This window comes from Peromyscus eremicus, chromosome 7 (genome assembly GCF_949786415.1).
Source record: "Peromyscus eremicus chromosome 7, PerEre_H2_v1, whole genome shotgun sequence".
NCBI classification, from domain to species: Eukaryota; Metazoa; Chordata; class Mammalia; order Rodentia; family Cricetidae; genus Peromyscus; species Peromyscus eremicus.
In genome coordinates this window covers 33563232-33585599 of record NC_081422.1, presented here as the reverse complement: position 1 = coordinate 33585599, position 22368 = coordinate 33563232, and the positions used below count along the sequence as shown (strand labels likewise).

The 22368-nt window shown below is 36.3% G+C and overlaps 1 protein-coding gene across 2 annotated transcripts; it reads left to right on the top strand.

Moving 5' to 3' along the window:
* Positions 1–17377: 17377 nt before the first annotated feature.
* LOC131914210 (olfactory receptor 8G50-like) lies at positions 17378–22154 on the top strand. 2 transcript variants are annotated; one of them, XM_059266799.1, is made up of 2 exons: positions 17378–17388; positions 21227–22154. In XM_059266799.1, exons 1-2 carry the CDS (start codon positions 17378–17380, stop codon positions 22152–22154), a joined length of 939 nt encoding a protein of 312 aa, XP_059122782.1. The 2 variants fall into 2 exon arrangements, with proteins under 2 accessions (XP_059122782.1, XP_059122783.1); XM_059266800.1 differs by lacking the exon at positions 17378–17388 and having other exon boundaries at positions 21210–22154.
* Positions 22155–22368: the final 214 nt, after the last annotated feature.

Below are 22368 nucleotides of genomic sequence, written 5' to 3'. Positions count from 1 at the left end.
TTAAACTGATGAAGGCTCCTTCTCCAATACCAAATGAGAAACATCTGCAACAGTGGAATAATGAACAGTAGAGATGGGTTCTCCATAGCAGAATTATCAGTTAACATGAGATAGTCAAAAAGTCATGAAGAGATAAGGTACTTACTTCAAAGTCAATCCAATCCTATCACATAGAAATCAGGTTTTATTTTTATAGGATGTAATAAATGCTAAAATAAGTGATAAAATTTATGTCACAAGTCTTTTATGAAGAAAGGTTTAGTTGCATTTTGTTAATGAAGATCTAGGGCTGAAAGAATTTGCAAAACCAGTTTTAAGTTCTATCTATCTATCTACAAAATTCCTTTAGTAAAGTATAAAAATACAAACTTGACAAATAAATGCCCTGATATCTTGGCTGATACACTCTGTATCTGTGGACTCTTCATTAATGTGAGTCATTGGTGCCTAGTCCAATGATCATCAGAGAGACTTCACCTAGGAACTGATGCAGAGACCCACAGGAAACATTAACCAGAGCTGGGGGAATCCTGCAGAAGGTGAGGGAGGAAGGATTGTAGGAGCCAGAGGGGTCAAAGACTGTAGTGATATATTGCATACCCCAATGTATTGTGTACCCTAATAAACTTATCTGGGGATCAGAGGACAGAACCAGCCACTAAATTAGGTATAGAGGCCAGACAGTGGTGGCACATACCCTTAATCCTATCACTAGGGAGACAGAGATCCCTGTGGATCTCTGTGAGTTCAAGGCCATACTGGGGACAGAGCCAGGCATAGTGGCACACACCTTTCATCCAAGCACTTGAGATCTCATGTCTTTGCTTGGGAAGCACACATGCCAGGAAGTAAGATGGCAGGGCAGAAAAAGTTATATAAGACTAAGGAAACAAAAACTCACTCTTGAGACTGAGGATTTCATAGAAGTAAGAACTTGTGGCTGGCTTGTTCTGTTTCTGTGATCTTTCAGCTTTCACCACAATATCTGGCTCTGGGTTTTTTATTAATAAGACCTTTTTAAGATGGGTGTTCCAGTCAGTTACTGACAAAAACCCAATGCCAGGAAACAGGTAACCACTTATGAGATATTGCTTAGAGAGGCCCAGAAAACAAGGTGAGGTATTGCCATTGCTCATGATTAGATACCAAAGAGAGATAAGACCGTAATGCTGAATCCACCACACAACTTGATTGTATGACATACAGAAATCAAGAGACACTGTAAAGGCTGCTGAGGGAGAAAAGGCATCAATGATCTTAACCAACAGTGAGCCCTACAAACTATTATACTATCTGCTGGACAGGATATACTCACTGATGCAATAATTACATAACTATTATGGGAGTACCATCCTAAAGTTTAAAGAAATATGGATTTATAGCTCTCAGTTGTATTCTCAAGGGTAAGCCCACCAGGATTCAATGGAGAGTTCCAATCCAATCATCATAGAGATGACCCTAATTAAACAAAATGGCTCACACTATAAAATAAAAACTTATAAACATGGGAAGGGAAGATTGATGGAGACGAGAGATAAGAAAGGGTGAGAGGAGATAATAACCAGAATGTACAATGTACATATATGAAATTGGCAAAGAACCAATATACAGAGACAGTAAAATCCTTTGAAAGGAAAAAACATACTATTTGCGTAGCTTGAATAGTAAGTATATTTAACAGGGCACATACAAAAGTAGTAATTACAAACAGAAACTCGGAGAATAGAAATTGAAATGGATCACTTGAGTCAGGGATGGTAGCCCGTGGCTGCAATCTCAGCACTCTAGAGGCAGAGGCAGGCAGAAGGACACCCACTGAGGCCAGCCTGGTCTAGTAAAGGAGTTCCAGACCAGTCAGGACTGCATAGGGAAGCCTATCTTAAAAAACAAAATAGAGAAAACAGTGTTGTTAGTGAAGATGTGAGCTACAGAGTGAGAAAATAGTCATCAATATATTCATATTCAAAACATAAAATCAAATATATCTCAGTAAAAAAAATCCCCTAGAGAAAATAATAACAGTAGTATAGAGATTTGAAGGAATATCAAAAAGGCCACTCTAATGGCTATTAAATATTAAAAGGTGTATGAAGTAGAGATACCAGGAAAAATAAAATTTAAATAAGACACTACATTATTATGTACTAATTGGCTAATACTGAAAAACACGAATGATCAATTTAATTAGAAAATAAAGCAATTGGAAACCATTTCTAAAGTTGATGTGAGTAAAATTAGTACAATCTGGCAAACTGCCATTCCACAGAAACTGGACAACTCTGTCTACTTAAAGAATGAGGCACTTGGGTAAATATGAAGACATAATTCAATATGTCCTTCAGCTTTAGAAAAATAAGGAACAATGACTTTGTAGCATCAATGTAGAGTGGAAAACAATTTTTAAATTTTAGAGAAAATAAGTGGTCAGCTAGTTAACTGGAAAATCCTTGAGTCACTCTGTCCCTTTAAAAACATGGGATGCCATGATACCATGTAGAACAAGTCAAACTCAGGTGTTCTAAAGTCTCCAAGAATCAATTATCAATTCAACAAAGAACTGAGAAACTCAAATATAAAACCCCTTGTTTTCTCCTTTTATGCTGTGTGCACAGGAGTAATGTGAATTGTTAGCATAAAAGAAAAACAAACAGAACAGAAGGAAAGGAAGGAAGTCAGGGTAGAAGTTAACAGAGAATAACACAGCAATATCAGTGTGTGCAAATTCTAGGCATCTTAACAATTGAATAGGGCACAATAGCTTAGCAGCTTCCAGTCTGACCTAAAAGATACAGACAAGATTTCTGACAGAGGTAAATCTCTTCAAATCTTTTTGAAGAGTAATCTTCATGGGAGCATAATCACCTGGGTCACTGATTACATCTTCAATTGGACCATTAGGGGTAAATGATGCTCATATGCATAATGTTTAAGATGACAAATTTCATGAGCAAGGTACTCAGGAAAGTTCCCCTAGAAAACTGGGTCAAAACATTATAAATGTGAACCAGATCCAGATCTTGAGACATACATCTTATGCAAGAGTAGTGTGTTTTGCATGTGTAAAGTAGATTTCTTCCCACTCTAGGATACAGATGGCTATCATGACACTAGCACTCTTCTGGGAATGGATGTCCACACTGTTTAGAACAAGGTCATGGAGATATCAGCACTCCTTGTGTAGTGTCTAATAGTTCTTTCAAACCAATTCATGGGATTTCAGTTTCATAAGTCAGAACTTCCTTGTTTATATAAGTGAGCAATTTTACTTCTTAGTCACAGTTTCATCTTCTGAAGTATCAAAGTAGTAAGTACTACTATAGAGTTATTGTAAGGTAAATGATACAATATGCTTACACCATTCAGGGTAAGGCTCTCATACTGGGCTGTTAATTATAATTTTCTACATTTTTCTCCTTTTAAATTTTGTGTAATTATTCATTCTAAGTTTAACATATCAGTTAGGTCATGTACTGCTCTGCTTCATGATCACATTAAAGGATTTTAGTGAGCCAAACCGCCTCTAAGCTTTCTTTGTGTTTCTGAAGGATATGAGAATAGGAAGTCATCTAGAAAAGTACGTGCCCTGGGAAACAGGAACTAGGAATCACAGATGGAAGGAATTACCAAGACTGAGATGTGACCAACTATGTCCCATGAATGCCTGCAAGCTTGCTTACAGAAAAGAGATGAGAAAACATTCATGAAACCAAGAAGATGTCACAGAAAGGAAGAAATTGAGTCCTCAGTTATTACATATTAAGTTGCAGCATCTTGAACTTCTATATCATGGATTAAAATATTCTTAACTGAAGACCAAATCTGAGCTTGAATACTTCATGAAAACACAAACAGGAGTTCAAGAAGTCAACAACAAAGACAGAGAACATAGAACTACAGGGGATATGAAGCAGTTACAAGAAACCCAAGGAAACTGGGATTCCCTTCAGTGACCTCAGAGAGGAGTGGTCAAATAGTGGGGGAAGACTATAAAGTCCCTACTTGTTGTTCAGTGTGAATTCACCTTTGTCAAATATTGATAATGTGATATTATTAGGAGGTTTGTATAGAAACCCAGGTTTGTGGTAATGTCTTCACAGTACTTCAATTACAGCAACATAAGCCCAAGCCCAGATGTCACACTGTGAATACCTTTGGCCCCCAAGGAGCTTCCATATATTCAACCTGGAAATGAAGAGTTGCAGCACCCTTTTTGGGTTGTGTGATCATCTCTGCAACTCAGTGCAGAATGGGTCAGAAAAGCCAAAGAAAGCAAAACACCCATGTGGGCTGTGCCAGCTTTAATAAAAGTTAAGTACACTTATAAGGAAGTGTTTTAAATGACAAAGATGTAGATAAGAAACAAAAGTCACCAAGAAGCTCACCTTACTTTAAGGAAAAATTAAAGAAGCTACAAAAAAAGAGTTTGAGGTAGATTCTTATGATTGTTTTGAAGTTCAATTTCTACAGGACACAGGAGACCTAAAATTAATTCTGTATTAAACTTGGCTACTCCTATTTGTCATAAGACAAAAAAATAAAGAAGTGGCAGCAAGATGACATCCAAATGTGATGAGTTAATGAATAAAACATATTTTCTTAAAGTGTCATTATTATTCATCTATTTCAAATTTTGCTTAGATTATAGTACAGTTATTTTCCTAATCCAACTCTTCTTTTATAGTGCTGTTAATAGGAATTATAACATCTTTTTCCTTCACATTATTTGAAGATCTTCTTTCTAAATTCTTCCAATTTGTTAATGTACATTTTTTAATAATGTCATTATAAAGCATCATGTAACTAATGACACAAATTGTGACTCTATTAAATTTTAATTAATAATATTTGATAATATGTTAATATCATCATATCATATAAATATTTTGATTTATTTCAGGGGAAATATTGTAAAAATTTAGAATTGCCAAAAGGAGTATTTAATATTTGCAGGCCAAATACTTTCAAAACAATCGAAACAAATTGATTTGCTTCACCTTTTTCTGACAATGTAAAACTCACCACAGCATGTAAAGCATGAGTCTTCATCAGATTTGGATACTACTGATCCCGTGAAAGGAGTAGTCACAGAACCATTTTTTTAATTTAACATTTTGTAAAGACCAATCATTGTTGTATGTTGATAATGAGCTGCATATTTTATTATAAATTATTTGAACACACTTTTTCTTCTAATTATCTGTTAATCTATGTAAATTAGCCTATAAGACAAAAAAGAAACACCTGATTACCAATAAAGCCTAATCATTTTTCCATGTGGAAGTGAAAAGTCAATATTTCAATGGCCATATACTGATCTTGGATAGAGGGTAGAAAATCAAGGATAATTGGGAGTTATATCTTACAAAGGGACCATAGTGGGAGATAGAACATACCTGGCTTCATGTCTGGTATCCCCATCTCCACAGCTACACTGGGGCTGTGCACTTCATTGTAGCAAACCAGGAGTTCCACATCCCGGTCAAACTTATGTCCTTCAGCCAAGGAAACCTGTGTAGGAGACCAGCAAATTAGCCATGTTAGAACTGCCATTGATTGGTTCTTGAGATAAGGTCAGAGTTCAGTGTTTCAGGCTTCTCACTTCAGGAGCACAATCAGAAGGACAGGAAAACTGGTTGAGAAAGAGTCTACACTTTCCCCAGAGTAGGGAGGAAGCATGGCCAGAAAAAGCAAAGTAGATGTGGGAAGGTTGAGTGAGGATCAAGTCAACAATGAAGACAGAGGGGGGTGACAATAGTGTTCTCTTACTACTCACCTGATCAGAAGTCTTGTCATCTGCAAGGTACTGAGTAGGAATCAAGGAGCAGTTAGATTGGATCCTCTCAATGCCATGCAGGGAACTGATGGTGGCAACCACGCTGAGAGTGTAGGGCAGGTAATCCAAAGGTACTATGGGGGTCTCTGTATTCAAGTAACTATTTGTTGAGTGCTCTACAAAGAAAAAGTTCATTTATTAACTTTCCATATCAACAATTTCCAACACAACCATAATTTAGTGTATTTCCTCAATCTTTCTGCCACTGGTTTTCAAAGGAAGGAATTACTTACCAGAGAGCTGATATCTTGGATTCAAGATTGCTGGGAGTACATATGTAGGTAATTTGCAAGACAAGGGTCTGTCCAAAGGAATTATTGATCAATGAACATGGATCTCAGTGTTCATGTTGACAAATTTATTATTATTTAGATGGAGTCATTCTATATCCAGACCATTTATTATTTTTCAAAAATAATTTATTTTTATGTTACATATTACAGTGTCTGCATGTATATATATATATATATATATATATATATTTGTATATTTCATGCAAGCATATACTCTTACACATAACAAATACATACAGCAGAGGCCAGAAGAGAATGTTCTTGGACTAGAGTTACAAATGGTTCTGAGCTGCCATGTGGGACCTGGGACTTGTACTCTGGTCATCCATAAGAGAAGGCAGAGCTCTTAAAGACTGAGCTACCTCTTAAGCCCCTATTCCCAGATCTTCCCATGAATACCTGTGTGATTCAAGTGGCATCATATATTACATTACTCCTACTTAGTCACTTTTCTTTAATAGTTGGTATTGAAACTATTTACTGTTTTTTTTAATATTTATTTTCAAGGTATTGCCACGTGACTCATTACTGGTCCAAGGTAGACAGTAAATAAGTGACTGTGGAATACTTAGTTCTAAATGACCATCTATATCATCCAATCTGCCCCACCAACACTTATCACAGTGTTACCATTGCTCATAGAACAGAAAGAGGTGGAAGAAATTTTCTAAGAACCAGAAGTCAGGTAGAACTACCATAAGTCAGTGTCTTCTGTCCATGACAAAGCCATAGTACTCATGAACTCAAAGCAGGTGTTGTTACCTACACAAAACATGCACAATCAAGCCAATCATGAATTACAGTTTTGTCCAAATCTTGCATGTAATATGAAGAAAGATAGATTGATTTTACTAGGTGATGATTTACGTGATTATTTTATCCACAGAGTCTACAGATTGGGCTAACACCAATCATGGTCCTAATAACCCTGGAAGCTACTCTGGGCCTTTCTAAACCTGACTGTGTGTTAGCTTGCCTCATTCTCCTTTGGTAGAGTACAGAGTACCTTCCAGTACCAAGAACACTAATTAGTGGAGGTGAGGGCTCTAGTGTCCCTTAATTTTGGTTGACTCCTACTGAATTTAACCAGGGTGGCCTGTGTGACCATAGATTTGGAAATAGTCATTGGAGTCTGGTGAGCTCCTCAGTGGGTATGAAACTGAATGAAGTGCCTGCCTTTCTACTGCAATCCATCAGAAGCTAATAGTGTAATGGAAAGAGATGCAAAATTGATGGATAGCTTAGCCTTGTGAAGGCCTAAAGCAGGTATCAAAAGCTTCTATGAATTATAATTTCATTAGCTGTGCTCCGCACAGAATACAGCATTTTATAGTCCCACTTCATATCTTCTGGCTCTTACATGCTTACTGCCTCTTTTTTTCCCCAATGGTCCCTAAGGCTTAGAAGAGATGATGATGTCAATGCTCTGTTTAGGATTAAGCAATCTACTGTCACTGATTTGAAGCACTTTGAGCAGCCATGTGTCTCTACATTCACTGTCATTCATTATAAACAGCCTTTTCCTATTAAAGCTGGGATTATTAACACATGCCAATGGTGTAAGCTGAAAACTTTGTAAGTCAGCTTGGCAGCATGATCATTAAGCTAAACAGAAGTAAGTTTTTCTCTAGATCCTAACATCCTCTTATCATAGGTTTTGTAATTATGTACAGTATAGTACATCATTTGCCTCTTGTGGAGTGGAACTCAAAAACAATGAAAGATTATTGGTTACCCCTGTAACTATGGCAAAAGTGGGCACATCTTGCCTGTCAGTAGATACTGGACTTTTATGTGCTTGGTTATTTACGTAAGAGTTGTGGTTAAAAAATACTTAACAGCCAGCCTGTGGTAGCACATGCCTTTAATTCCAGCACTCAGGAAGCAGAAACAGGCAGATCTCTGTGAGTTCAAGGCCAGCCTGGACTAGAGTGAGATCCCGGACAGGTACAAAATTACACAGAGAAACCCTGTCTCAAAAAACAAAAAAAAAAACAACTTAACTAACTGCAGGAATGGTATTGTAAAGCAGACCTTCAGAATGTGTTCATCTTCCAGTCTTCTATAATTCAACATTATACCTGATGATTGACAATCTCTCATTTTCCCCTCCACTCTGACCAGTGACCACACTGCTACTGTTCAAATCCTCTTCTTCTTCCTCCTTGCCCTCCTCCTCCATCTCCCCTTTTTCTCTTTTCCTCTTTCTCCCTCCTGCTCATTTCTTTTATTAGTATTATTTAAGTAGAAATCGGTTATTGAATATGCACAGAACCCAAAACTGCCTTGGAGTGTGTAGTCTATTGTCCTTTGTAAAGTTCAGCTTTAACATTCTTTTTAATCATACAGGAAGTGATGCAACATGGGTTGTGGTTTTATTTTCATGATTTATGCATAACTCTTGATAATGCCAATAAATGGCCACTTTGTTGGCTTTTACGTTTAACATATTACCAATTTTAATTTTAATATTTAAGAATTAAATTTCTATAAAATAAGATTCCATTATGCCACAGTAGCTTAATTCAATGAATGTTAATGTCTCATTTTGCATCAGAAGCCTCTATGGAGTGTCTGTGACCACCTTCAAGCCTTATCTTTGATTCCTCCAAACTCAAGAGTGAACTCTTTATACTTTGCCTGTTGTCTTCTTTGTTTCTCAGAAAATTAAAAACAAAAACAAAAACAAACCAAAACAAAACAGGGAGATTTTATAAGAACTCTCTAAAGCTACAGGAAAGTAATCACATGTCATTTTCTCTGACCCATCTTTCCTTTAAAGTATTACATACATGCTTCATGGTTAGAAAATTTCATTATGGAAATGGAGTATATCTCTGGCTGTAGCTCTCAACTCCAAAGGAATACATATTACATGTATTTCTCATTTGTGGCATTAGTCATGTGGATACTAGAGGTAAATTACTTTATATAAATTTTCAATGTGTGGATAATATTTTAGGGGTGATAAGTCATCAAGTTTTATTCATCATTGTCAAAAACATTTCCTTTCTATGGATCCATGTGTTTTTAACATGAAAACAGGATTTTGTTCAGCTTTTACTCAACTTTCTAGCTAACCTCCAATGTAGTGTCCTCTCTACAATTTTTTTGTCTGACCCACTGAGTTCAATTTGTGTTGACAGTAAACTCAAGGGTGTGTGGTCATCTACTGGAACTTGATCAACATTCTGGTGGTCACACTCTTATAGAAAACTAATTCTACCTTTCCTAGAAGCTCTCATCTGTCAGTAGTTCCTCAAATAGGAGTCAGGGCTCATGATCCCCTCCCTCATCCTTCTGGAAAGTTCCCTGCTTTGATCTCCTGCAGGCACTGTGCAGACAACCATAGTTGCTGTGAGTTCCTGGGTGCAGAGGTTCTGCCATGTCTATAAACACTTTTCCCCCAGTCTTTCCTTTGTCTGCCTCTTAGAATCTTTTTACACCCTCTTCCATGATGGTCCCTGAGCTTTGGGGGAGACATTGTGATACAGATTTCCATTTGTACTGGAGAACTCCACAGACCTTTATTCTCTACACTTGAACAGTTGTGAGTTTCTGTGTTAACTGCCTTCTGCTTTGCAAGGAAACATCTCTGATGAAAACGGAGAACTGCAACTAATCTATAGGTAAAGAGTTAGGAACTTATACAGCAGTTTGATATTTTGTCTATTTAGCACAATAATAGTAGAGGATTCACTGCTGGGGCCTGTGGGGTTCCCAACCATGTGTTTTAGCCTATATTTGCCATAGTAGGAATGTGTTTTCTCCTGTGTAACAGGGCTTAACTCTGACCAGAAAGTAGAGTTGTTTATGTCATAACATTCTTGCATCCATGGCATATATGGACAGATTTCCATGCGAATTATAGTTCACTGCTAATCAATATTACTGGTGGCCTTTCTCTGGGCTTGCTAGTTTTTTGTCAACTTGACACAAGTCAGAATCATGTGAGAAGGAACTTCATTTGAGAAAATGCCCTCCCCAGCTTTGCTTTTAAGTAAAACTAGCATAAATTTTATTGATTGGCAATTGATTTGAAAGGGTGTAGCTCACTGTGTGTGATGTTACAGGTATGCTAGTAGTTCTGGGAAATATAAAAATACAGGCTTTGCAAGCCATAGGAAGAATGCCTGTAAGTCACATTCTTCCATAGCCTCTGCTCTAGTTCCTGTCTCCAAGATCCTGCCCAGACTTCCCTAGATGGTGGACTTATAATCTGTAAATTGAAACAAGCTTTTGATCATGGTGTTTAGCACAATAAAAACCCTAGCTAGTACACTCCACAACCCACCTACACAGTACATCTTATGTACTGTAAAAGCTAGTGTGTAGGAGGAAGGCTTGAGGGTTAGAATTGAGTTTATTTCTCTGTGTCCTGGGACCAAAGTGTGTGTTGTCTTCAGCAGTAGAGTCGTACCATCAAGTTCTGTGGGCAACCAAGAGCAAGTCCAATACCCTGTATTATTAGAGCCTGTTTTTTTTTAATTTTATTTTATAATACAATTCGGTTCTACATATCAGCCACGGATTCCCTTGTTCTCCCCCCTCCCGCCCCTCTCCCCTTCCACCCAGCCCACCCTCCATTCCCACCTCCTCCAGGGCAAAGCCTTCCCTGAGGACTGAGATCAACCTGGTAGACTCAGTCCAGGCAGGTCCAGTCCCCTCCTCCCAGGTTGAGCCAAGTGACCCTGCATAAACTCCAGGTTTCAAACAGCCAACTCATGCAATGAGCACAGGACCCAATCCCACTGCCTGGGTGCCTCCCAAACAGATCAAGCCAATCAACTGTCTCACTCATTCAGAGGGCCTGATCCAGTTGGTGACCCCTCAGCCATTGGTTCATAGTTCATGTGTTTCCATTTGTTTGGCTATTTGTCCCTGTGCTTTATCCAACCATGGTTTCAATAATTCTCGCTCATATAAACCTTCCTCTTTCTCGCTAATTAGACTCCTGTAGCTCCACCCGGGGCCTAGCCATGGATCTCTGCATCCAGATCCCTCAGTCATTGGATGGGATTTCTAGCACAACAATTAGGGTGTTTGGCCATCCCATCACCAGAGCAGGTCAGTTCGGGCTGTCTCTTGACCATTGCCAGCAGTCTATTGCAGGGGAATCTTTGTGGATTTCTGTGGGCCTCTCTAGCACTTTGCTTCTTCCTATTCTCATGTGGTCTTCATTTATCATGGTCTTTTATTCCTTGTTCTCCCTCTCTGTTCTTGATCCAGCTGGGATCTTCCGCTCCCCCAAGCTTTCTTTCCCTCGACCCTTGCCCTTCATTACCCCCACTCAAGTCCAGGCTGTTCATGTAGATCTCATCCAATTCTCCGTCACTGGGCGATCCCCTTGTCTTTCTTGGGGTCCTGTTTTCCAGATAGCCTCCCTGGTGATGTGAGTAGCAGTCCATTCATCCTTGTTCCATATATAGTATCCTCCTATGAGTGAGGACATACCATGTTTGTCTTTCTGAGCGACAGCCTACAGAATGGGAAAAGGTCTTCACCAACCCCAAATCTGACAGAGGACTGATATCCAGAATACATAAGGAACTCAAGAAATTAGACATCAAAATGCCCAACAGTCCAATTAAGAAATGTGCTATAGAACTAAACAGAGAATTCTCAACAGAGGAAACTCAAATGGCTGAAAGACATTTAAGGAATTGCTCAACATCCCTAATCATCAGGGAAATGCAAATCAAAACAATTCTGAGATACCACCTTAGGCCTGTCAGAATGGCTAAGATCAAAAACACTGAAGAGAGCTTATGCTGGAGAGGATGTGGAGCTAGGGGAACTCTCCTCCACTGCTGGTGGGAATGCAAGCTTGTACAACCACTTTGGAAATCAATACGGCGCTTTTTTAGATAATTGGGAATCAATCTCCCCCAAGATCCAGCTATACCACTCTTGGGCATATACCCAAGGAATGCTCAATCATACCACAAGAGCACTTGCTCAGCTATGTTCATATCAGCATTGTTTGTAATAGCCAAAACCTGGAAACAACCTAGATGCCCTTCAACTGAAGAATGGATAAATAAAATGTGGTACATATACACAATGGTATACTACTCAGCAGAGAAAAACAATGACATCATGAGGTTTGCAGGCAAATGGATGGATCTAGAAAAAATCATCCTGAGTGAGGTAACCCAGACTCAAAAAGACAAATATGGTATGTAGCCTGTGTTTTAAGTATAGATTCAAATCATTGTGGTTTTTTTGTGTTCAGTTTCATATTTTGTACAGCAACATTGGTTTTAGGAATCTTATTTAAGGATTACTAAATCAAATATTGTGATGATTTACTCTTTTGCTTTCTCACACTTTCTCTGGCTTTAGCTTTTAAATTTAGTTCTAGGATTCATCTTGAACTGTTTTTGGTGTTTATATGAGATAGGCTTTACATATTATTTACAAGTATGTATCTAATTGTCCTTCTATTTGATGCATAAAGTGTGTATCCATTGATTTTTGAAAAAAATGTTTATACCAATCTAATTCTACAAAGAAGTAAGGTAATTTTTAGGAGGCTGGTTATGCTCCATTAATCTGTATACCTGTATTAATGCTGATACTACTCAATCTTGATCACTGTAACATTGGGTTAAGTTTCAAGTAGAGAAATGTGAAACTTTAAAGTTCATTACTGTCATATAAGCTTCTTCTGATTATTCTGGGCCCCACATATATTTATGGGGAATTTATGCTTCAGAGATCAATAACTAGAAAAACAGAATTTGAATTTTGATAGGGATCGGACTCAATTTGAAGCTCAATTTAGGAAGTATGACAAGTTTTATAATGTTTAATCTTTTGACTCATAAACATGAGATATTTCCATTTATGTGATTCTTTACTCTCTTTCAGTAATACTTGATAATTCTAAATGTGAGGTCTTATAATACTTTCAAATTATTAATAAATATTTAATCACTTTTCATAATTTTTAAATGCATTGCATGATTATTGAGTTTTCATATTGATCTTATTGACATTTACAACTAGTTGTAATTATTTTTCAATAGATTAGTTGGAATTTCTATATACAAGATTATGACATATAGTAGAAACACGATTCTTTCTTGTTTTACAGTTAGATATATTGTAGATGGACATTTCTGTTCTGCTAACAACTCCCAAATACCCAGCAGCTACTTCGCAAATTACCGCACAGAAGATTACTAAGTTCTACAGTCTAATGACTTTGGCTCATCGTATTCCTTTTATCATCCCTCAAAATTCCATATTTGTGTATCTATTCACATTAAGTTGTTTATGTTATGTGATAAATGTATGAAGTATCAAATGCCGTTTAAGAAAAAAAAAACAGGAAATCATGTTTGAATGATTAAAAAACAAGAGAGAGTATATTGTATCAGGAGGTATTTTGTATATTATATCTAGGATTTAATTTTTGAATTTAGCATTTTATTCATAGACAATAATAGTATTAAGTATGATTAAATAAAATGTGCCAAGCATAAACAGTATGCATAATATATTAATAACTAGTAAGGCCTACTAGAAAGGTGCCTATTATTTGGGATGGAGCAGTCCCTCGAATCACAATGACTCTGAGTTCATTTCTATTCCTGTCTTTATTCCAGAAGCCTTGCCACCTAGGAAAGTCTTCTTGACTCTACCTCCTTTCCAGCATTTCAGGGACCAATGCATGTCCCACCATACCTGGTTCTAGTCAAGCCCACCACTACATCATCACACAGACCGTAGTAATGATGTTTCTTCTCAGTGTTAACGGATGATTTAAAACTGAGCCTTGTATTGGATCACATGTCTAATTCTAAGCTATAGTCATTATTAATGAGCAATGCATACCATGATTTATTCTATTATGGCCTTATCCTTTAAAATTTAAGGGGTAGATTTAAGAAATTTGAAAAAATGGTCATCTTAATGTAGGTGAAAGTCTCGCATCTGACAATTTAAAATGAGCCAAAGTAAATTTAGTTTAAAACTTTATTGCAACTTTTATCTGAAAATTATGCCAATTAATTTTGCATAAAACATTCAATGTAATTTACTTTCTAAAGTAGTGTGAAAATAACTTCTATAAGACATATATTTTCATTGATTCTCAATGTTGTTTTTCCAGTTTTCAAAGTGTTAAAATATGACCTTCCCTCCTTAGTCTTCTGAGAAATTCCTCATGAGTCCATGATAGCATTTCTTACCACTTGCAATGAGATGTATAAATACTAATAGACATGATAAGCCTTATGCTCAATTAAATAAGTCAGCCTCTAATGTAAAGTAAAAGTACAATTTTTGTTACCATTCTCATGAGATGTCTAAAATATGAAATCTTATGGTTAAAAACAGAACAGTGGTTCCAAGCCAAGGGAGTGGGGAATATGGAGTGCTTCCATGAATACAGAGTTATAACTGAGAATATAAATAAATGTAGTCTAGGTGTCTGTTGTATGACATAATACCTATGGTTAAGAATACAGTGTGCTATTGATAAGGATTTTTCTTATCACAAATGAGAAAGCAGAAAAACCAAAAGAAAGTAACAAAAGCAATCGGATAACCTATGTAGAGGATGGATAGGTTCATTATGGCAATTGTTCCATTTATTTTATTTATTAATTTATTTTTTTTGAGACAGAGTTTCTCTGTGTAGCCATGGCTGTCCTAGAACTCACTCTGTAGACCAAGATGGCCATGAACTCACAGAGATCCACTTGCCTCTGTGTCCTGAGTGCTGGCACTAAAGGCATGCACCACCACTGCCCTGCTTGCTTTTGTTATTTGAAGAAACACATTTAGATAAATGATCTGAGGTGTTTCTGTGTTGTCAATCCCCAGATTCATGAGCGTTAATTGCTACACTTGTTATTTCCTACTACTGATATATTTATTCTGTAAATATACTTGTTGCAGCTTGACCACTGGAAATCCCCCTCTATCAAATTTATCTCCCTTTTACTTACTCATTTTGTTTCAGCATTTTTATGTTTTCTGTCACAAAAACATGATTCACACATGTCGGGTAGTTTTTTGTTGTTGTTTGTTTGTTTGTTTTTCTTATCTTTTCTTTTTTCAAAACAGAGTTTCTCTATGTAAAAGCCCAGAATGTCCTGTTATTCACTCTGTAGACCAGGCTGGCCTCAAACTCACAGAGATCTGTCCACCACTCTCCCAAGTGCTGGGATTAGAGGCATGTGCCAGGACTACCTGACATGTTAAACAGTTTTGGCCAGACCTAATATTATCCATTTCTTCAGGCTGCTCTGGTTATTTTTACTGAAGAATGAAGGCAGTTTCCTCACTGTTACTTTGGTCCATTGGTTTTACTTCACTGAGCAGTTAAAGTAGAAAGTATGTGTATGTGTTCACCTTCTATAAAAACACATTTTAAATCATGTCAATAATTTATGTACGTTTATAGTAAACTAAACACCATCAATACAAGCATTCTCTACTCTTATTTACTACCATATAGTTTACTTCACAGAACCCCATTGCTTGTCCTTAACTCTCCAATTCAAGAAAACTAGTTACCATCGTTCACTGTGCATTATTTTCTTGGTGAATCCATAGTCTCTGGATATAGTGCATGCAGAATTTTTATCCTGCACCATTCGGAAAGCAACTCCAGTAGTAATTCATTATGTAGCCTAAAATAATTACAAAAGCTCATAATATGTTTTTCCCTGAATTTCCATTTAGTTCCAGATTTACTTACATCATCATGTTGTTCTCCTGACCTTTCACTGACATCCTTTAGGAAACCTTGAAATCAATATACAGACATGAAAGGAACAACATTTAATGATAATTAAAAATCATTATTTACCCAAGGCTTAGATTAGCAGAAAAATATTGACCTGGCTTCACATATTTTAGAAATAATTTTTAGTTTGAAAGTCAGTGTCATATATGTGTCATACATGTCCACCAGGGCTCAGCTTCTAGCCTTAACCTAAAGATCACTACTATTTCAAAACAGAGAGAATTACACACCAGGGAGAATGTCACATGGGAAATAGAATAGGAAATTTTAATTGCTTTTAGCTCACCCCTCCTTAACTCTACACAGCTCACACTAATGATAAGAAATCTTGGGAGAATATATATATATATATATATATATATATATATATGTGCTATAATGATATATATTTATTTATGACACCAAGAATTTATCAGAACTACCTTAACTTCATTCCAATAAGTGGTTTGTAAAGTTAGGACATGAATTATGTCACTTGATTCATAATATATGAATTACATAGAACTTGAAATCTATGTCCTGATCCACTGAATAGAAGAGAGTGGGAGGTTTTATATTGAACTATCATCACCTACTACAAAACTGTTTCATGTCAAAGTCCGTGGCTCTAAATCTCACACAGAACTGGGACAGGAGTTTCCAAGTAGAGAAAAGGTGAGCAACAGAATTCAGTTTCTTCTAGAACCGTTCCACATTGGAATGAGACAGATTTTCTAAGATCCAGTATCTACACACTATAGGAAAGTAGCTCAAAATAGTCACTCATATTTTGAGGAGACATAGCAGAAGGCAGGAAAAGATATGTTTAACTTTTAATAGTTAAATTGGTTTTGATGTTAACACAAAGTTTATCTAATTGGCTGTACTATGTCCTCTGAGGCAACATAATAAATGCAATCCCCTTTTGTGCTACTGGTCAGGTATATACTAGGTATAACTAACTTTAATATAAACAATCAATTTGCCTGGATAGATTTAACATATAATGCTCTATCCAAAATGCACCACCAAATTAGCACAAGACACCAAGGAACTCTATATCTCTTATTCTTACCTCTTCCTTCATACACACACCTTGTTTGCATCAATCAAACATTTAAATGCTTTGTATGTTTTGATGACTTTTATAGAACTACATATTTTGAACATGAAAACCATAATTTTAACACTTGACTTTGAATATCAGGCAACCAGGCAGTCTCCCTCCCTCTTTCCTTGCAGACTGTAGTAGTCTGAGGAACAGGGACTCTGTGTTATGCTTCTCTCTATACCCCACACCAGAAACATAATTTCTGTTTATTACTTTTGAATGGTTTTTACTGTAAGTTTACATTCTTGTCCAAACTATCCCTTTGAAGCAGTATCATCCTGCATGTATTTATTATTTTCTATAAATTTTAAAATACTTTTGTATATGATCATCAGCTAACTTCTTGATATAATGCTTTTTTTTAAAAAATAAGCTTCTAACTCTAGGACAATTTTTAAATGCTCGCTGGGTCAACATAACTATGAGATATTTTTCTCCATATTTATTCCAAAAACATGAGTGTGTAATGCACATAGGATGATTATAAAATTGAGCAAAGATTTTGTTAATGAAATGCAGAACTGTTTAAATACTTTCTAAGAATCTGTTAAAAATAAAATTTTATAGTCTAATTATAGTTTAGTGACTTCATGGGTGTTATTGTGTGGCATTACTAACTTCTTTTAAAAGAACACAATATTTTTTATTTTCCAACGGAAATTTTACAATTGAAATCAACATAGACAAACTTGGAATACATTTTACAAACCGAACTAAGCCAAAAACAAAAAAGAAAAGCACTGAATTATTCTACTTAAATATTTTTTTATTTTTTTATTTTATTTTTTTTTTGGTTTTTCGAGACAGGGTTTCTCTGTGTAGCTTTGCACCTTTTCCTGGAACTCACTTGGTAGCCCAGGCTGGCCTCGAACTCACAGAGATCCGCCTGGCTCTGCCTCCCGAGTGCTGGGATTAAAGGCGTGCGCCACCACCGCCCGGCTACTTAAATATTTTAAGTATTACAGTAAAATTCTTAGAAAAACATATCTTCACATGTAAAGGAAGGCAGAACGATAGGAAGAATTGATCAATATAAAAACTTATGTTGGAAAGGTAAATTATCAATACATTCTGTGCAAGGCTGTGCCTGTCATTAATAACTATGCAATGTACAATCAAAACTTAAAAGAGTAGGTCTCAAATTAAGCATTGTAAACGGACATAAACTGTAACAGTACACAATGAGCCATTGGGAGATGTCATGTATATTCTTTACCTTGATTATTGTGGTGTCACGACTGTTTGAATATGTACGATCTGAACAAATTGTCCATAATAAATGTTTAAAATTTGCTGTATGTCATTTCTGCTTCAGGAGCACTAATGGACAAGCAAAACTGGAGACTCACTCATCTGTAAGACTTACCAGGCAAAGCAATAGTTCTCAACCTGTGGGTCACAGCTCCTTTGCCAAACCTCGAACTCCAAAAATATTTACATCATGATTTATAACAGTAGCAAAATTACAGTTATGAAGTATCAATGAAAATAATTTTATGATTGTGGGTCACCATAACATGAGGAACTCTATTAAAGGGTTGTAATATTAGGAAGTTTGAGAAACACTGAGATAAAGGGAGGCTAACACAGCTGATATATGGGTGGGTGTTTGGAATTTTCCACCAAGGTCAAAGGCATGCAACCATGAAGGTGCTGTTAGAGGAGCAGGAAGCAGAAGAACTTAAAAGAACATGCCAGACTTGAAGGCAGTTAGTCAGTTTGGATCAGCTAGACACCCAATGAGTGAAGACAACTGTTGATGTTGACTGTGTGATGAGGAGTGCTCCAATACTGAGAAAACCTGAATATTTGGTATAAATAAAGCAGTACTCACCAGGTAGACAATAGATGGGAAGGGCTTCCGGGCATGTAGTAATCCAGCCATCTGTGTTGGAATCTTTCTATTTCAGTCATCTAATTCGGGTTAAACTTTTATAACACATAAATTATGGTATAGCATATTATGAAATATATTATAAAATATGAATTCTTCAATATAATCCAGTGTTTTTAATATATACATTGAATTACACAACCTTCATCATATCCTATTGTAGAACATTTTAATTTCCATCCTAAATTTAACTCTGTTACTATGAGCAGTCATGTTAGTACCGTCTTTCCCATCCTATAATATCTCGAAGACATTAAACTGCTTATGTCGGTATGAATGACCTGTTCTTGATACATCATATCAAGGGCTCCTGGCAATCTGTTGCCTTCCATTCTTGGTTCCTTTCACTTACAGTGTTTCAGGCTCTTTAAAGACATGATCTATGATCTACTCAGGGACTTTAAGTCTCTTTATTGAATAACAGTGTTCCATTTTATGGAAAAGATTTACCTTGTCTCTCCATTCACCAGTGATGAACAGTTGGTGTTTTTTTTTTCAACCTTGTGATGTCACAAGCACTTTCAATTAACCACTCTGTGCAGATTTTTGTGTGAATGAATGTTTTCAGTTCTTGTGGTATATCACTAGATTAAAATGTCCGGGCTACAAGATAACTCCATAGTTTTTATTTTGAAGTATTTTAAATTGTTTACCAGGCTGTACTATTTGAAAACCCTATCCAAACATATGAGGATTCCAATTTCTTTACATCCTTATAATACTTACAGCATTCATTGCAATCATCCTGAACACTGTGAAACGTTATTTCACTGTAACTGTGATTTGAATTTCCTTAATAGTGAATTATAAAGCATATTGTTTCCAATGCTTACTGGCTTCATGTGCATTTCCAATAGAAGAATGGCTGTTCCCTTCTTCTGGCTATTATTAATTGCATCATTTGATCTTTATTTGTTAAACTGCATTAGTTTTTATGTACACTATCTAAAATTTCTTCCATGGATATCATACTTTAGACTTTTTCCATCCTGTATGCCTTGTTATCAGTCTTTATATAGTGCTCCCTTTACAAATTCTGTATGACAGCCTTTGATTTTAGCAACTTATTTAAGAAATATAAGCAATTCCAAATTTGTAAAACTTTGTTTCTGCTTTCCCTCAATATCAACATAGTTTCATCTGTTATATTTACTTCCAATGGCCCATTTTGAATTAATATGATTGAATTGTATGAGAGTTACATATTAATAACAAGTACATATCTAAATACCCCTTGCCATATAATAGAAATTTTCCCCATTGAATTATCTTGAAGCCCTTATTCGTAAAAATTATAAATGTAAGCTTCTTTCGGATGTCAAATTCATCCCATTGATTGGCACATCTACTCTTATAGCAGTACTACACTATGCCAAACCTTTCAATATTGTAGTGAGATTCAAGAGGAGAGAGCACTAGGTCTTCATCTTCCCACTTCAAATTGGTTCTGATTTTCTTGGGTGCCATAATTTTCATGGGAGTATAATGATTCCTGTGCAAACAAATTAAAAAAAAAAAGCAAACAAACAGGAAATTGAGAAATAGAAAGGGATAGCATTGAGTTTAATGATTGAACTGGAAAATATATCCACTGTCCCAAATATTTTCATTGACTCATGAGCATGGAAGCATGTCTGTTACTGTATGTCCCTAATTCCTTTCCACAGAACTTTGCAATTCTAAGAAAATTGTCTTATATTACTTTCATATAATATCCATATATGCAAATTATTTTTATTGAATAACAAATGAATTTAATCATTGTTAAGTTTGTTGTTGATCTCCTAACATTTGCTGACCATTTAAATGCTTCTTCAAATTTCTTTATATATAAGTTAGAATTTTCTATACAGAATATTGTATTATTAAGAAGTAGAGACATTCTCATTTTATCCTTTACTATTAGAGGAGCTTTATTTTCAGTGTCTTGTTTATTTGTTCTAATGAGAATCTACACTACAATGCTGAATAAATATGTTAACATTGCTTCATTCATTAGCTTACAGTGACAATTTTCTAAAAGAATTGTTTGAGAATTCCTAGATGATGTTGATATTTTAAATAAAACTATATTTATGAGGTAGGCATGAGGAATTGCTAGAAAATTCAATAAAATTTGTTATATCTGTTCTTTGGGGAGGTTCATAGAACACAGATACACATAGATATATTAAGTACATATTTGTATGTCTCATGTTAAAGTCTTTAAATGGTAACACAAATGAAGAGCTGTTAAAAACGGGAAACACCAGAATGAAAAACTTAAGTTCAATGCCACACATCAAGCAGATGTTTGATACATAACCTTTTTCTCACTTCCTACATAGAAAATCCAAGGAGAAATGGAACAAAGAAATATCTCCATGGTGACTGAATTCGTTCTCTCTGGGTTAACAGACCAACCAGAGCTACAGCTACCCCTGTTCCTCGTCTTCCTTGGAATCTACCTGTTTACAGTGCTGGGGAACCTGGGAATGATCATCCTTATCCTGCTCAGCTCCCATCTGCACACCCCCATGTACTTCTTCCTCAGCAGTCTCTCCTTCATTGACCTCTGTTACTCCACTGTTATCAACCCCAAAATGCTGGTAAGTCTTGTGGGAAAGAAGAATGTCATCTCCTATGAGGAATGTATGACTCAGCTCTATTTCTTCCTTGCTTTTGTTATATCTGAGTTTCACATGTTGGCTGCCATGGCATATGATCGCTATGTTGCCATTTGTAATCCCTTGCTCTACAATGTTACTATGTCTTACCAAGTCTGTTCCTGGATGGTAAGTGGGGTGTATGGCATGGGCATCATTGGTGCAGCAGTTCATACTTTCTGCATGCTAAGAGTGGTTTTCTGTAAGGCTAATATAATAAACCAGTACTACTGTGATCTTTTCCCATTGATGGAGCTTGCCTGCTCCAGCACCTTTGTCAATGAGATAGTACTTCTATGCCTCAGTGCTTTTAATATCTTTATTCCAACCCTGACCATCTTGGGTTCTTACATCTTCATCATTGCTAGCATCCTCCGTATCAAATCCACTGAGGGCAGATTCAAAGCTTTCAGCACCTGCAGCTCTCACTTCTCTGCTGTTGCTGTCTTCTTTGGTTCCCTGGCGTTCGTGTACCTACAACCTTTGTCAGTCAGCTCCAAAGACAAAGGGAAAGTGTCCTCTGTGTTTTATACTTCTGTTGTGCCCATGCTGAATCCCATGATCTACAGCCTGAGGAACAAGGATGTAAAACTTGCTCTAAGTAAGTTGTTTCAAAAGAAGAAGTTCCATATGTAAAGAAATATTTACCAGAGTAAAAATATATCACTTACAACCAATAAATTTTATTTTCTAACCCTCGTCCAATTAATTTCCAAACAAGAAACTTTAGTTCTGAGTCAAATAGCATCATCCACATCAGAAAGTCTCAGTATCTTCTGGTGGCATCCACCTTTCCATCTTCTCCTGAAGACTTCAGCAGCAGCATGGCTTTTCTGGTCTATACCTAGAA